The 17,344-nt window shown below is 44.6% G+C and overlaps 2 protein-coding genes across 2 annotated transcripts in view; one reads left to right on the top strand and one right to left on the bottom strand.

Moving 5' to 3' along the window:
- Nucleotides 1–320: 320 nt before the first annotated feature.
- Nucleotides 321–5,641, top strand: ppa2 (inorganic pyrophosphatase 2). Its single transcript, XM_012831804.3, has 12 exons — nt 321–612; nt 1,877–1,941; nt 2,056–2,097; nt 2,208–2,261; nt 2,885–3,004; nt 3,386–3,472; nt 3,601–3,727; nt 3,819–3,946; nt 4,135–4,220; nt 4,523–4,592; nt 4,685–4,724; nt 5,150–5,641. The coding sequence occupies exons 1-12, from the start codon at nt 438–440 to the stop codon at nt 5,170–5,172; spliced, it is 1,017 nt and encodes a 338-aa protein (XP_012687258.1). The 5' UTR covers nt 321–437; the 3' UTR covers nt 5,173–5,641.
- A 262-nt stretch (nt 5,642–5,903) lies between these two features.
- Nucleotides 5,904–17,344, bottom strand: part of tet2 (tet methylcytosine dioxygenase 2) — a 29,723-nt gene continuing 18,282 nt past the window's right edge. Inside the window, exons 2-10 of the mRNA XM_012831803.3 lie at nt 13,220–16,294; nt 12,962–13,052; nt 12,743–12,836; nt 12,332–12,540; nt 11,341–11,491; nt 11,163–11,252; nt 10,886–11,023; nt 10,415–10,772; nt 5,904–10,209 (exon numbers count right to left, since the gene is read on the bottom strand). Of these exons, the coding sequence (XP_012687257.2) occupies nt 8,810–10,209; nt 10,415–10,772; nt 10,886–11,023; nt 11,163–11,252; nt 11,341–11,491; nt 12,332–12,540; nt 12,743–12,836; nt 12,962–13,052; nt 13,220–16,250 (5,562 nt within the window). The 5' untranslated portion in view covers nt 16,251–16,294 and the 3' untranslated portion in view covers nt 5,904–8,809. The remainder of the gene's footprint in view (nt 10,210–10,414; nt 10,773–10,885; nt 11,024–11,162; nt 11,253–11,340; nt 11,492–12,331; nt 12,541–12,742; nt 12,837–12,961; nt 13,053–13,219; nt 16,295–17,344) is intronic.

Here is a 17,344-nt window from a genome sequence, read left to right as displayed (position 1 = left end):
TGGTGCCACTATTTAGGCTACTTACGCAACAATGTGCACACATTGTTTTAAAGCCCTACTACCATTTACCACCATTAAATGGACTGATCATTTATGTTGATGGCCTTGCCATTTCATCCTGGCACAAATTCACGTACCAGTTGTGCAGTTTTCTACCTTGGTGAAAAGTACTGCGTTTAAAAACGAATTTCTTGTATCAAATATAAATGTTGCGCAACACAATGAAGGAGACGACACCTTCGTGTTTGTTGACGGATGTCAGCCATTTTCTCTTGGCAAAGGTCGCTGTCTTCCATGTTCCTCTAGTGGAAAGTGCTTCCGAAGTGTAAAGATAGGTGGCAGTGCGAGCTTGGAGAAGCGATTGGGAAGAACCATATGGAGGAAACTGTAACACGAAAGCAGGAACTGAGTAGACATAAAGGCTAGAGTGTTAAATTATGCTTTTGCTAGTACGCTCCTCGGTGAGGTGTTCAGCTGCAGTTTTTAACGCAAAACCTTTTTGTAAAAACGAAGTGATTTCACGAATTATTTCCCTCTCTCTCAGAAAAATGGTGCATTATCAGACGGAAGAGAGAGGACGGCCAAACTCGACAGACTACAGGATTTATTTTAGTAAGTCGAATAGCATATTGTAGAGGAACGCACTTCATTCATTGCTTTTCTTGCAGTGGTATGACCTGCTGACGATGCATCCCACAAGAAATGGCATTTTGAAACGTAATTAGCCTAGCTTCTAGAAATGGCCATATCCACGTAGTCATTCCGTATACGACCTAACGACTTGCTACTATCAACTGTTACACAATACCGATTTCAACTATTTTTTGTGGACTTTAAGTTACTTACAGTATGCATTAGACGTTTATTTCTTAAAGATGACTGCATGGGTAGCCTAATATCAGTTGAAATGCCACCTTCAATAAGCCTAGGGATGGATCAATCCATAGCCTATGCGAGAAACGTTACCACGTGCAATGCAACTTTGTGTCATTCCCCATTCTAAGTGTAGACATGTCTGGAATGTAGGCTTAAAATATCTAGGTTATAATACAAATGTAACTTTCTCAAATTAGATTTTTTTTATTTTTTTTTATTTTAATTATATATATTAAGGGCAAAGCGGTTAAGTCTCTCAATAGTGTACATTTTGTAATGTTCAAAGAAAGTCCTAATTAAGGGAAATTTGACCAATCTTGGTGTCAAAATGGAAAAGAAGCTATACACAAAAATCAAGAGCCAATATCTTCTGTTATTGCTTGAAGATATGGGACAATGCTTTTGTTAGTCAGCTAGGACCTTTTTGAAGGCAGTGTGGCCCAATTGTCACCACATTACAAAAACACAAAAAGGCAGGATAAAAGGCAACATACTGTATCGTGCCAGGGGTTAGGTGCATAGACATATATACATAGATCCCATACATATGTATATATGTCTATGGTTAGGGGAGCTTCCGTGTATGTAAGTAGCAGGAGACCAGCATGCTTTGAGTGTGTTCTGTTGTAGAGTGTAATTCATGTTTGTGTGTAGTATTAGCGTGTATTAGGCCTACTGTTATCATTCTCATCCTTGTGTTATGTTGTAATGCCTGCGTGTTAGCCCCATGTGTTGTTAGCGTATTTGTGCACCGTTGCCGTTTGTGTCGTGTAGAGAGAAGATTTGCCTCTCATTTCTTGCCATTGGCATGACTGTTGAATGCTGTATATGGGACAGAGGATATGCACTAACTGTGCAAGTGTCGTTCCCACTGCACCGTCCTTGTACTAAGGGTGTTGTGCATCTGTTTGTTTTGTGGAGTTCCAAAAGCATATTTTGACCTGGATATCTGTAACCTAAGTCAAGACACATAATTCAATCTTATCCTTTGCCTCTCCAGAAACCTCCGATGGGAAGTACATTTCACCTTTCCATGACATTCCACTGTTTGCAGAAAACGAAAAGGTTTGTTCTGAGTTTGTCCATAGTCGAGTAAACCTGCCAGGCATGTTGTAGATCACATTGTGGAGATCGATGGTTTCCCATTCGTTTTAAGCAAATGTGTTTGTCTCAGTACAGGAAAATGATATACCAACAAAGAAGTTAAAGACTGACTGTCAGGTACTGTCAATTTACTCATGATGAAACTAAGAGTCATTAATATCACTTGTTGGAGAAATTGTCAAATGCCAAGACGTTCATTAAAATGACACTTGTTTTATTTTGGACAGGCCCTCTTTAACATGGTAGTGGAAGTGCCTCGTTGGTCAAATGCAAAAATGGAGGTAAGGTGGAAATATTTAGTGATTTATTTTGACTGACTCATATGGGAGTTGACCTATAGTGTAATGATACAAATCTTAAGCTATTTTTTTGTGTTGTCCAGAAGCCCCCTGAACCACCAACAAATACATTTTTTGGAAATTGTCTTCCGTTTCCGTCGTACTGAAACCCCCTTCTAGAGATACACAGACAATTTCATAGAAATGATCCTGTCAGGGAGAAATTATGTCATTTACTTAAGGATTTCACTGAAATTACAGACAAATGAGTAATATCTCTTGGTCAACATTGCCTGTAAATTAGTTTCTCTAAAAATACCCAAACTATTCCATTCCATGTTCCATTCCACCCAATTGCAGGCTGTTGCAGATGATTTTGAGATCTAGGAGGAAAGAAATATTGATAGATGCTAGAATTGAGGTGAATCTAGTTTTGGAGGTGAATGGGCACATGGTTAAACTGACTGTTAGAAGCCTTCTCTCGGTCACCCTCCTCTTCACCCTAGCTTTTGTGAAGATGCTGGATACGAAAACTATTTAGTGCGGTGTGCTACTCTAACTTGGTTGTTCATTTTTCCATTTGAATGTGGTTCATATATCTTCATTTCTTTTATTTGTTTGATCAGATTGCAACAAAGGAGGCATTAAACCCAATAAAACAAGATGTGAAAAAGGGTAAGCTGAGGTACGTGGCCAACGTGTTTCCCCACCGTGGTTACATCTGGAACTATGGGGCTCTCCCACAGGTGAGATTTCTCTACAGCAGCAGCATGTGGTCGCTACATCTTTATGTAACATTAGCTTTGGTTCCTGTCAATGACTAGCAAGGAGGGTGGCTGGAAGGTCTCTGCCCTGCATTAGAGCAGTTCTCTTTGATGAGGTGGCTGAAGAGCAGTTCCCCCAGTTCCTCTGGCATTAAAAAGGGGGCGCTTGCCCACGGCCCTGTGCCCTTAAGAGACATGCATCATGGCCCCCCCCCCCCCCATGGCATACAGATGAATTGCACATTATATTTTCGCTGTCCTAACTCTCTCCCAACAAAGCTAATGTGTGTCAGTTGGTTGAATGCACTTCTACCTTTACCAGTAATGTCTTGGAATGATTCTTTTGTGGGTTATCTTTGACAGACATGGGAGGATCCCAATCACACAGACAAAGACACTAAATGCTGTGGAGATAATGATCCCATAGACGTGTGTGAGATTGGGTCCAAGGTGAGTGGCCAACATCCTTCAGTGTATTGGAATAGAATAGTGCATGGCTGTTCAGATACTCAGCTCAAGTCTTACCTCCTATTGGTCAGAATGTGCATTTGTGCACTCATTCTCCTGTGTCCTGACAGGTGTGCTCTCGTGGAGAGGTGATCCAGGTAAAGGTGTTGGGAGTTCTGGCTATGATTGATGAGGGAGAGACTGACTGGAAAGTCATTGCCATTAATACAGAGGATCCTGATGCCCCAGAGTTTAACAGTGGGTTTACATAACAAACACATCACTCGTTACAGTAGAGCCTTTCCACCACTGTATGGTTATGCTAATACCACTTTTTCATTGTGCACAGGTATTGCAGATGTTGAAAAGAAAAAGCCAGGTCATCTTGAAGCCACTGTAGACTGGTTTAAGAAATACAAAGTGCCGGACGGAAAGCCTGAGAATCAGTTTGCATTCAACGGGCAGTTCAAGGACAAGGTAACATTTTACATGCACGTCCAGTGTGCTCAGGTTCTTTTTCAGAAATCCCTGATGTTTCTCCGGGTATATGTTCTATATTGCCTTTTAGTTTGAGGGTCTCATTGTAAGTTTTAGAAACTAAAAGGGTTTTTATTCTTTGACAATGAGTTACTCCCTGAGTTGATTTGTCCTCTTGTCATTTCCAGGACTTTGCGGTGCAGGTCATAAGGTCCACACATGACCACTGGAGGGCCCTCATGCAAAAGCAGGCTAAAGCTGGAGAGATACAGTGGTGAGACGGGGCCGTGTGAGATGTGTATACTGGTACTACATACTAGTGGATTAGTTTTGTACCTTCATTTAATGTTCCTTTATGAAGTTGTCAGCACTTTCAATGACTATAATGTGGCAGGCGCTCATTCAAATGTTTTACAACATTGTAGTTAACTAGAGGTTTGTTAAACATAGATAATTAATGAGATCAATTAATAAGACCTAAATCAATAATTGGATGGAATAAAATGACAAATATAGACCATATTTCTGCTGTCACACACAAGTGGTGATGTGATGCATCTGCGTCCTTTCCAACAGCCAAAACGCCTCCGTCTGTGACAGTCCTTTCAAATGCAGCCAGGAGGAGGCCAGTGTTATCATCCAGTCGGTGAGAGAGGTACACATGGCACATCAATTCAGACTGGATGTTTAGGCCCAGTGAATGATGTTTGTTCTGTTCTGTGCTGTGCTCTTCCATAGGCCCCAGCATGTGGAGAGGCCTTACCAGTGCCTGCTGAAGGTACGTAGAGATGGGACACTTCTCCATGAGTACTCATTGGTCATGTAGTGTTGTCAAAAATGAGGGAATGTGTATTAGCATGTACATACGTTTACATTTTGTGCTGAGAATGGTATTTTTGTAAAAGAGATTTTCTGTGAGGGAGGAAGACTTCTCGTTCTTGATAGCATGATTGAACAGTCTTATAATATTCAATGTACTTTGCGTTTCATATTTTTCAGGATTTACTCGAGTAAACCCTTAATGAGTCATTTCTTAGTTCAAAAATGTGTGCCGCAAATGTAATGTTGTGCTAATGCTGGAACCGGCAACAGATAGATAGCACTATTTACTGTGTACAGTAATATTTGATGTTTCCGGTAACTGTGTGTGACTCCCAGCAGCATGTCCATGTGCTAATTACATTGACTTGATTTCTCTTCCAGTGGATAAGTGGCACTTTCTCTGAAATGGGCTCTAATCCCAGGAAGCAAAGGGCAGAACCTAAGCAGATCGATGACTGAAGCACTTAATGAGAGGTTTAATATAAAGTACTGTATGACAATATAATGTCCACTCATTGTACAGATTTATTTGTATTAATACAGTTTTGTTTTACTTATTGTTTTAAGTTGATTTTTAGCTTTTGAATTTCGGAAATTGCAGAGCTCACATATTTCTACCTAATAGGAACAGTTTGTATAATATTTTTATTATATTTTCATGTTCAGAAAAAATGGGTATATTAGTATGAAAGCATTTTTGTTAATTAATGTCATGCAGATTTGAAATGAATGAAAGTTGCCAAACAGTTCGCAATGTGCTTAGATGGTCACCCAGTATAAGTTTGATTCATTCATGTGTGTTGTTTATTTATAGGACAAAACCCCAATGGGTGTATATTTAGTTTTTGACTAATAAATAAACAATGCAATACATTTCTGTGCTTTATTTAGGAAATATGCATTCACTCGTTGGAAAAGACAAGCAGCACAGGTTTTTAGATGCTTTAAATAAATATAAATTTTATTAAAAACACCCACATCTCAGCAATATCAGGAATGATATAATAAACAGCTTTCAAATAAACTGCATTCAGTACTTCAGTACGTTACAATACTTACAGTATTTATACCCATCCATAATTCCATTTTAAGCATACCAAACTTCAGGGGGAACAAGGGAAGCAGTTTTGTTTAAAAAAAAAAAAAAAAAAAAAAAAAAGGACAGGCAGAATATATGTTTAACCTTTAGTGTCTAACTGCAAAATACCAACACGTGTACATGAACTGCTAGCTTAATGTTGGAGCTGTGCACCCTTGTGCATTAGTCAAACTCATAAAGTCATTCAAGTAATGTTGACACCACTCAGAAAAACTCATAAGCTTCTTCAAGTATGGCTATGCTTGTCACCCGCTATATCCTAATCACTCCTCCCCCTCTCCTCCACAATCTGCTACTGAAGCTGGGTCCTGTACACCGAAATTTAACATCAGTTTTTCACTTTACACAAAAAACTGGAATACTCTCTTACTATTCATTCTGTCTAGTTGACTTGTAGCTAGCAAGTATCTGCTGTGGGTACTGTAAAGGTAGCTGCTGTTTGACAGTAAGTTGTGGCGTCTATCAGCGCCCTTGGTCAACTGATCAGGGTTTGTGTGAAAGACCAAAACTATCCACAGATTGACTGAGAGAGACAAAACAATGATTGTTTTATGAAACATGGGCCATAGGTACATCTGGTACACTACAGATCATACACATTTTGATGTGACGACAGGGGTTTAAAATGACAAAAAGAAAGAATCTTCTGTGATACAAACACATGGTATGTACAGCACATTTACAATCTACCTTTTAAATAAGTGTTTGTAATCTTTAATTTCATTAAATTTCATTCACACTGAAAAAGAATTGAAGTGCTTCCAGAAAATTATTATACAAGTTAGAATGGGGGAAATGTCTTACACATAACTCACCCCACCAAATATCACATTGAATTGAATGGAAGAGAGGGAGAAAAAGTATTATATAAATGTTTAGTGGTCATAAATAAATTTTACTTTAGCTATACACAAGCACGCAAATGTGCATCTATGGTCATAACTGCCCTGGCTTTACTTTTTTTTTCTCTTTTTTTCTTTAGTAGAACGCGAGTGCTTCACTAATTATTTAGTCAATGCCATACTTTCCCTTTAATCAACTCAGTGCATATTATCATACCATCAAATTAATTTTTAAAAGTTAACCGACAATCTACTAAAACATAAGTACAAAAATGCAGGTAATTTCAATGTTTCTTACAAAGTTACTTTTGTGTGTTTTATAGTATGTACAAATAAATTCTTGGGGATTCATGATGCAAAGGCCAATCCCTGAAGGAGAGGAAACAACATAAATGACACAGGTAATGTTTATGTTGTGATGCACAGAAATGAGCTGAAGTATCCCTGATTTTGCTATTACATCAAAGCTTGAAGTTCAACTAATACTTTCTTATAGGTGAAGTATGAAAAAAAAAAGTAGGTAATGAACTTAGCCTTGCCTTGGCCTAAAGGTTTTGTGAGACTGGTATCTGTAACTGTGAATGTAACTGTAACTGTTTAAATGTGAAGTGCTGTGAAGCCATAAGAAAAAGACTGAGAGAGAGAGAGAAATAATAAAAAGCCTTTGTATCATAATCCTATTGCCAAACTAGTTCTGAGGTATATGACAAGTAGGTACTGTACATCATTCATAAGCCTTCTAACTGCCCCAATAAAGATTCTCACATTATATGTTTATAGCAGGTCGAGTAGCACCATTTGAAATAAAACTCAGTTGAAACCCAAACAAGAAATATTACCTTTTTACAGTACTAAAATCTAAAGCCTAGATTCCAGAGAAGAGAATTAATTTACTGTACAAATATCAACTTTTGAATCATACATCTAGATTACAATTATTATTTGAGGACCCCACAGCAAGCCAGCTGCCTTAGAAACCGTGACGCTAACATAGACCCAACCCTGTTCCTTGAGCTTCACCCGCATGCTGTGAGGAACGTGATCATCAACACAACAGTCACATGACTAAAATGAGCATGAATGAAACACCCCGACTCCAGGTCTGTTCTGTGGGCTGCTGCCTAGAACTAGCATTTCTGACCAAAATGTTACCCTTAAGGAAACAAACAAACCTCCTGGCGGATGTATTTCTTCTGAATAAAAATATTACTGTTGTATAAAATGCACCTTTTGAATGGTTCATAGAAAGGATTTGTGAAACCTGCAAAAGAAGCACCAGACAAATTTCATCTTGCATGATGATTCCTTTGTGTATAGCAGGCTAATTCCATCCATGGTATTCAATTATTCAGGAAATAAAATGAACCTTTTTAAGTAAAAAGGCAATAAACCTTTTCAAAATCCACAGCCCAATTTGAAGGTTTAAACCCCCAAACCTTCAATATCAAAAGCACTGTAAAACATTTGTTTAATACATTTTTTGTGAAGAATATTCTAACCACCAATGAATCATAAAATAACTGTTTAGTAGCCTTTGAGAGACAGCGTGTACACACCAATTTGACTATGAAGGCATTTTAACACGAGACACCTTTTACCTGTAGCACCGAGAATGTGATCAGTGTTTTCTATGAAGATCATATCTCTATTCAGAGATAATTCCTTTCGATTCAAAAATGTAAAGCCACCAAAATGAAACTTTGTTTCCAGTAATATTTGTCCTGATGTGTTGGACATAAAGAAGCACCAGAGAAGTAGAACAGTGTGATTCCTGTAAAAAGTAACCTAACATTAAATAAATACCTCCTTAGGGTTAGTCAGTAAAGCTTGATCTCTGGAGGGGTGACACGGCCTGATACGTGACTATCTCTTCAGTGGATCTCTAAGTTAGCTCCATCGGTTCTGATGATGTGCTGTGTTGCTCCTGGGTGTCAAGTCACTCACATATCCCAGAGAGAGAGAGAGAGAGAGAGAGAGAGAGAACTACCAAAAAGCACCTAGGCGGCAGCACCAAGGTCATTTTCAAGGTCACTACAGTAGCACCCTTTCCAGCACCATTGATGAGGGAGTGTTTCTGCGTGTGGATACTGCAGCCCTAGCCTACATAAAGCAGTTGTATGGCCCTGTGACCTTGGTGAAGGCGTAAGGCGACGTGCCTACGTATGTGTTGGTGGTGGAGGACATGGATCGCTCCGTCAGGTTCTGGATGAAACGCTTGTAAGGGGGCTCGTATGATTCCGGGTGCTCCACCGGCTCACGCTTCACCTTTTTGTTGCTCTTGCTCGGTGGGGTCTCGACGCCGCCGTTGCGCTCCGTTTCCTCCTCCTTCTCCCGCGCCTTCTCTGCTAACTTGGCCTCCCAGAGAGACAGCCCGTGTTTAGCCTCGTTCATGTTCTTGTGCTGGTAGAAGACCAGCGAGATGCGCGTGGGGTGGGTGCGGTTGGGCTGTTTGAGCGGCGTGGTCGCATGCAGCTCCCTCTTGGCGCACTCGATGAGGATGGAGCCGTGGCTAGGTGCAACCGCGACCCCACCAATATCAGGGTCCAGAAAGTTGTGTTCATTGTCTGACCACACGTCAGGTTTCGCCTTTGGTGTGGTGGGTATCTGAGTGTTGGGTTCCTGCTTGATCAGTGGGCTCCGCATACTGCCGTTGGGCATCCCAAATGGAGGTTGGCCACCGGGCGTCAGGCATTCGCCCCCGAGAGGCGGAAGCCCCTGAGGCATCCCGTTGGCTCCATGCAAGCTGCTCATGTCAGCCTTGGGTTGCATACGCAAGGGGTCCAGGCCAGGGGCATACATCTGAGCATTCTGTGGCAGGTATGAGCCGGGGTACCCACCGAACTGATTGCCTTTGCTCACAGATGCATAGTCCAAACTTGGATGGGATGAAGGAGGCCGGGAAATGGCCTCCAAAAACTGGGCATCAGGACCCCCATTGGGAGGGTAAGGGGAGTATGGCCCCCCTGGGTGAACCCCAGGCCTCCCAGCGCAGTTGGCAAAGCCATTGACTTGCAGGCCTGGCTCACCGTAGCGTGGCGGATAGTTGACCCCATAACGCTGATGACCCCCGTACTGCTGGTCAGCGTACATGGGGGGCCTCTGCTGCCTGTACATCTCCAGGTGCTTTGGACTGCTGGAGTAGTAGGGATGGTAATTGTCCATGGCCATTCCTCCATTGCACTGGTATCCTGGGTAGAGGTTACTGGGCGTAAGAGCGCTGGGATAGGGACTGGCTGGATTTCCGCCATTCATGTAAGAATTTGGTACATGTAGAGGCGAGGGGTAGGGACTTGCTGAGACGGGTGACTGCGGGTACAAGCTACCCGGCTTTGAAGTGCTGGGAAAGGGACTGGGTGAGCCGGGGAACCTGGGGTATCCTGCGGGGTGGGGAGAGCCAGGGAAAAGGTGTGAGGCCGCCTGCTGCTGCAGCTGCTGGTGCTGAAGAGGGGACCCTAGGTGGCATGGCTGCTGCCCGTGGTGGAGGGGCGCACCAAGGACACCTGTGTGGGAGAATGAGAGGGAGAGCAACACAACAACAGAGTTAGTTATGTCTTGAAGAGCGCGCTACAGTATCAATAATCAGCACATCTACACTCATTTGACAATTTGAACTACTCAAATGTATCCCAAAGAATCTTAAAACTGATTTGGTAGACTTTGAACACTGTCAAGCACTACCCCACCATTGTGGCACCCTCCATATACCTGGTATGTGTGCGGGGTGGCCCGTTGTATTCTCATAAGTGCTCTGTTTCTTTGCTTGAGCGGTCTTGTCTGCCTTGGAGTTAGGTGTGTCAGGGTTGCCAGCCAATCTATTAGCCGAAGCTCTCTTGGCATCCAGTTTCTTCTGCCGGCAGGACTTGGCAGGCTCAGCAAGCATGCGCACTTGCCGGCGGAAATTGCTGAGCACCTGGATGGCACCGGTGCGGGTCTTCTCCAGCTGGGCCTCTTCACTGCCAAACTCATCGGTGGAGGAGGCTTTGTACAGCGGCAGCACGTGCAACTGTTCGTCCTCAGGGATTTTCCCGATCTCACGATTGTCCTCTCTTGTCAGTGTACACACCTGGGAAGGAAAAGCAAGTTAATTTAGCAATATGCTGCCTCAAAACACTTCTTAATTGTTAACTGCCAGCTCTATTCAATAAGACTAGAAGGTATGGATGTAGCAGAGCTTACCACAGTGCTGCCTCCTATCATGTTGTGTAGATCTCTGTGGGCATGGGCACAGAAGTCCAGGCAGGCAGTGACCCCAGAGAATGGTCTGCCCTCTTTCCGCCCTAGCCGGCAGTCTGGAGCCCGGTTCTCATGCTCCACCTGATCAAAACCACACAGGTCAACTAAGCCAGCTACCACTGACGCGACTGTTGTGTGCAGGGCTGTTGCGTCAGATTATATTAGTATATTAATATTCTGAACACTTTTTGATGTAGGTCAACATTATGTGCCACCCTACCTGGTTGCTATAGGCATCTGGTGCCATTTCTTTATACACCGGGGCCATTACTGTTGCCAGATTCTGGAGGTTGTGCTCCAACCTTTCCTCCTGTGAAATGAAATAATAAAACCCTCAGAAATAAAATCCATTAGGAAAGCATCAGCCTTGTAGTGGCAAAGATGTAGATGTAGTTTACCTCTTTGGGATCATCCCCGAGAAGCTTGAATTTGCGAGGTATTTTACTCCGGGCAAATTTACAGCCATTATAGTACATGCTCCAGGAACAGCCGAAAGAGAAGGAAGCTCCACAGTCCTCCGATTCAAGACCTTGACAAGCACATGTTCTCCTGGAGAGGGCACAGAGGTTAAAGAGAATCACATTAGTTGAAAAAGTCAGCCGTTGTATTTCTACTGCATAGTTAAAACAGTGTAATTAAAACAACACAAGCCGTTTTAGATGTCCACTCCCAGACAGCCATAGTCACCCCACCCTTTATGGTGCACACGTAAACCCACTAGGCTGGATCTTTCCTGATTGGTTAATGCAGTGACACCATGTTGAAATTGTAGTTCCTGATTAATAATTGCCAGTTATGTAAAAAGGACAGTGAATGGAAAATGTATATTTGACTATAAGGGTGTGTAGAATGTATGGGTGTGTAAGGCTGAATAAAAGAAGCATGTGACTGTCATGTAGAGCTTGCATCGCTGTTAATGCAGTCATAAAAACATTGAATCTCATCCTGTTTTAGAAACTGCGTGACTGCCAACAGTAAGTGCTGTCAGAAAAATCAGTAAATGCTCTCCTGGTCTGACACCTTGGGTAGCTTGATCAGGGTGCTCAGTGGTAAATGATCTAAGACACTTTAGAGCAGGTAAGACTGTAAAGTTATAGCAAAACCCTGACACATCATCTCCCACCAGAGCCTTTCTAGTGAATTATTCATGTGGAGTCAATTCTGACTAGATTAAAATTAAGCCCTTTGGTTCTAAAGTTAATGAATTAACCGCTGTGGACCTTTCAATAACAAACTCTTATGGTCATGAAACCTTTCTGGTCCTTTTTATGAAAGCTTTTTGTCCCCATTTGAATAGCACTCCAGCAGAGTTTTCTTCAGTGCCTGGATGAAACTGGCTTCTTAGGTGTTCATTGGATCTAAACATATGGATTGTAGTGGGTCTCTTACTCCTCGTTGAGGGCACATCTGCGGTTGGTGAGGGCACCGTGCTTCGTCAGTGTTTCGCTGAGCTCATTGTACAAGCGGTCGGCCAGGCTGATAGATATGCCATCCCAGATCAGTATCACTACTATGATGCAGGACGACTCACACTTGTGAGCTGGACGTTCACGCACCAGCACTAGGAGCTTCTCATCCACGCTGGCTCGTCTAATAACCTACACACAAAAACACACACTCTTTACTCATATTTATTCATTTACTTAGCTAAGGAAACAGGTGCAATTTCCTATTGTTTTCCATAGGAGGTGCTATTGATAAATGAAGTGCTTTTGTTGACATTACTGGAGATAGATAAAGATAGAGTTGATGTTTTCATAGAGGGGGCTCTGATATGTTATTGGTGAAGTCCAGACCTACCCATTTGGCAATAGGGCATCCTTGTGTGCTCTTCCCCTCCTTGCCTGTATACACAACCTTTTCAATCCGAATGGCACTGCCAGTCATACCGGATCTGTGGTGGAGGAGGAGAAGTAAGCAAAAAATCAATCTGTAGAGACTGACATGGGGAAATTATTAGAAGGAAATGATGAGTCGAATTAGGACTGAGAGTCAGTTCAGGCTAAATGAAAGGTGTACCTATTCTCCATCATTTCACGGATCCCTGGGATACTGGAAGCTGCCCCCAGATGGGTGTAATATGGGCCTTCATCCTTCTCACTGATTTGTTCTAGATAAATTGGGCAATAGAAATGTAATTGTAAAGTTGACATTATTAAACGTTGTCTCTTTTGTCAGTAACAAAGTAGTTCAGATATATGACTAGACTGATAGTATTGTATTGGTATGTAACTACAGGGGCTGTATGATTAAAAAGAACAGCAGTTGTGGTCTCACCAAGACAATGGCAAGGTGGAATTTCAAACTGTGTCTTCCCAGGCGTGTCCAAGAGGTTCTTTATGGGTGTGTTCAAGAGCTTCATGGGAGACTCCAAAAAGCTTTGTAGACCAGGCTCCTTCTTCAGGATGACTTCAGGTGGCTTCCCATCCGCCCCATCACACATTCCGACGTTTGTTGAGAGCACTGTCACCCCGCCTGCTATCTCCACCTTTACCTTATTGGGCGAATTAACCACCAGTGACTTCCTCTCAAACACGGGTGCGAGCTCGTACTGACGGAGCTGCTGCTCCATCGTGGCAAGGATGCTCCTCTCATGCTGGCTCTGCTGCTGGCTCTGCTCGCAGGCGGAGGATGGCCGCTCCTGCTTCACCACTGCTGGCCCACTACCGTTGGGTACGGGGTCCCTGCCCTGCTGATGAGGCGGCACAAAAGGGCCCTCAAATCTGGGGCCGTTCTCCTGCTTGATGTTCCGCAGGCCATGGTGGATGTCACTGGGGCATTGTGGGACACCGTGCCTCTCCTGCTTTTGCAGAAGGTGCATCCGCAGGGCAGCGTGCCTCTGGAAATCCCCCTGAAGCCCCGGGCTGGGTATGGTGCCACGCTGGTATTGGGCACAGGGCTCTGGGTGTTCTAACTTGGGGTACATCTGGCCTGGTGCCTGCTGTGGCATCTGGTTTGACGGAGGCTGGGAGAAGTTCATGTGGTTGGGCATCCTGCTGTGGTGACTGTGAGGTTGTTGTGGAAGGTATTGCTTCTGCGCACTGGGACTTGGGCTGTACTGCCTCTGCTGCTGCTGCTGCTGCTGTTGCTGCTGCTTTTGCATCTCCATTGCTTTGCTGAATTTGAAGTTATCCTGCATACCAGGCCCCTCTGCATTGCCAAACCCAAACATGGCCTGGTCGTTCTGTTGAAGCTGTGTTTTGGGTCTGTGAGATGGGCTGGATATGGGCTGTGGAGATGGCCCTGGTTGAGATCTGTATGTTGGAGAGTTCAGTTGCTGTTGTTGCTTCTCTGACCTCATGTAGTTTTCCATCTTGAGGCGGTTTAAGAGCTCAGGGTCCAGAGGGCCCTGTGAAGAGTCTGAAGGCTGGGGTGTTGTGTTCGAGGGGCTGTCCTGAGAGCGCTGGCGCTGAAGTGCGTTAGTTGCCTGGTGACCCTCATGCTGTGGGTGAGGAGGGAGTAATGGTTGCTGGTGAGGAGGCATGAAATTGGGTGACAGTATCTGTTCTAGGTCTTGGTCTTTGCATAAGTGCTCTTGCTGAGCGCAAAACTGGTTGTCTGCCTGCTGTGGTGGAAGGCTACACTGCTGGGGCATGTGCTGAAGTTTGGGTGGCCCTGGCAGAGGCCCTGTGGGTGAGGGTTTAGAGCCCCTTTGCTGCCAGTCATGTGTCTGACAGTCCTGTTGCTGCTTCTGGTAGCCAGACGCATTAAAGCCCTGTGCTAGGAAGCCCTGTGTGGAACTGGGGTCATGTGATTGCCCCTGGTTCTGCTGAGAAGGTGGTGGATGCTGGTCCACCGAGGGTTGAGGGGAGAAGCCCCCCCACATGGTTGGCATGCCAGCAGACTGTGTAGAGGCCTGGGAGTTGAGGTCGATCCAGCCTATCTGGGAGCAGGCTTCAGCTCTCTGCGACATTCCCTGTGTGTGGCTGAGTGACAGCTCACTCTCCAGCTTACCACGTTGCCCCTGCATCGGTGTGGGACCAGCCTGTGGCTCAGGCTCCCTATCGTTACTCATCCCAGGCGAGGGGATTCCAGAAGTGCCCTGCAGGGTGGAATGCTCAGCTGGGCAAGGGAGGCTAGGCTTCTGCTGCTGCTGCTGGGCACCATACTGCTTGGTAGTGCTTGGGGGCCCCCCTGAGCTACTGAAGGGCCTAAATCCACCGCCCTTGTTTGTGTGAAGAGGAGTGTTTGAGTCTAATGAAGGGAGGTAGGGGCCCTGCTTGAACTCTGTGTTGGATTTGGAAAAAATGCTTGGGCCCTCTGGGTTACTGGGGAAGCACTCAGAGCCATTTTGGGCCTGAGAACCAGGGCTGACCCGTTGTGGTGTAACCATTCCAGGTGCCTGGTCCAGCGTGTGAGCTTCTTCCAGGTCAGTGATGTCTGGGAGAGGCTGCTGCTGCTGCTGCTGCTGCTGCTGCTGCTGCTGAGGGTGCTGAGGGTGCTGGTGGTGTTCTCCTCCAAAGCTGCTGGAAAATCCATTCACCATGAACTGGGTGTTATAGCCACCGTTGCCATCATGCAGCTCTGGGGAGATCCTGGCCTGCTGCTCAGAGACAGGCATCTGGGATGATGAAATGGGGAAACCTGAGGTGAGAGAAGGCGACTGGGTATTCTGTTCAGGCCTCTCGCTGCCGTCCCCAGAGTGGACTTCTCTCTCTGCCTGCGACTGGCCAGTCTGCGGGGCGATGGATACCTGCTCAGGGTAATACTGAGAGAGGGTTTTCTCTAAGAGGTCACCGGTTGAACCCACCATGGAGGATGGGTTCTCTATAGCACCATTAGAAATTGGCACCGATTTACTCCTCGAGAAGATGTCCCCATTGGAGAGGTTAAAATGTCTTTTGCTATCCAGTTTACCGTCCTGCACAGCATTGTTGCCCTCGTAGTCACCTGACTCGGCTCTACCAGACTCTGTCCTCTGCCATGCTTTCATCTCGTCGTTGCCGTTGACCTGCAGCTCGACCGCTCGAGGCCTCTTGGGTTGGTGCGGCCCTAGCTGCGGCTGCTCGCTCAGACTGTGCTTAATCTCTCCATTCATGGCATACACTCCTGTCTGGTCAGACAGGCTCTGCATGGTGACAGGGCTGGAACAGTTTTCCCGATGTCTCTTCATTGGGTTGACTCCCAGGCCACTGCCGTTGGTGGGCTTGAAGTGACCCCAGGCAGCGTCCCCATTGAGTTGGTGTGGAGGGCCCACGTCGGGCGAGGGGCTCCCATTCTGCAGTTTGTCTGTCTGGGGGTGTGTAACGCCAAACGGTGCTATACTCAGACTTTCTTCCGCCTCATGACTGGCCTTTTCTGTTTCCATCTGGTCTGCTCTGGGTCCATCCACGAGGCTGCCCTTTTTGCGTCCTGAGAGACAAAACACAAAATATACAAATTTAGATTATTTACAAATGAGACATGGTATATTAGACGGGTACAATACATATATGTTGTGCATTGTTGAGTGGATTGAACTACTCATTTTGCGAAGATGCACAATATCATGATATGATGAGGACAGCCCTGTCTGGTGAGAGGAAGGGCAGGGGAGACCTGTGTGTTTGGGCTTCGTTCTAAATCACTCAGCACAGCAGCAACACTCAAGCAGCAACCGTATGATGGATACACGTATTCAAATGATTGTATTTCTACAAATAAGGTAGCAACCGGGTATTTATTTTGTCTTAACAAGTATTTAACTTCAGGATAGGATGAATGGTTCTTCAATATTAGTATTTCATATAGTGCTGATTGTATGGCTGTGCACAAAAACTTATTCGCGAAATCACTTAAACCTAAGAATCACCTACATTTTCTATATTGTTAGCTTCCTGTATTTTTCTTACACAAGACAAAACTGGACCATTAGTAATGAGGAACTTGATTAAGAGAAAAGAAAGCAAGAAAGAAAAAAAATGGCCGGGCAGCATTCTTGGCGTGCTCAGCATTTCCAGCAACACACGAGTGAACCTGAGCAGCTGTCGGTGCGGCGCGGCTCACGGGCAACATGGTGTTTACAGAGGGAGGGCCAGCCCTTTGTCCGGCAGCATACCAGCAGGCCCTGGGCTCCTTTTGAGGCAGATGCTCAAAACAAAGGCCCATGTCTGGATCTGGCTAGACACTGACCTCATTCCCGTTAACCGGCAAGTCTCCAGGGGGGCCAAGAGTTTATACTGAAGGAGTTACAAAGCAGCGGAAAAGGCTTGGGTTTCAACTCGCTTTTGTCTGAGGCACTTCTTCTTTCTCTGAATTTTCATCACTTTCGAATAATCTGACAGGGAGACATTCTAGACACCTCTAAGAATAATACAAAGAAATAGATACTACTTGGATTTGAAGTCTCACCTTCCATATATATATAATTATTATTATTCCATATATATATATATATATATAATTCTTTTTTGTGTCTACTGC

The sequence above is a fragment of the Clupea harengus genome, chromosome 22 (genome assembly GCF_900700415.2).
Source record: "Clupea harengus chromosome 22, Ch_v2.0.2, whole genome shotgun sequence".
Classification (NCBI taxonomy): Eukaryota; Metazoa; Chordata; class Actinopteri; order Clupeiformes; family Clupeidae; genus Clupea; species Clupea harengus.
This window is presented reverse-complemented; position numbering and strand designations above follow the sequence as displayed.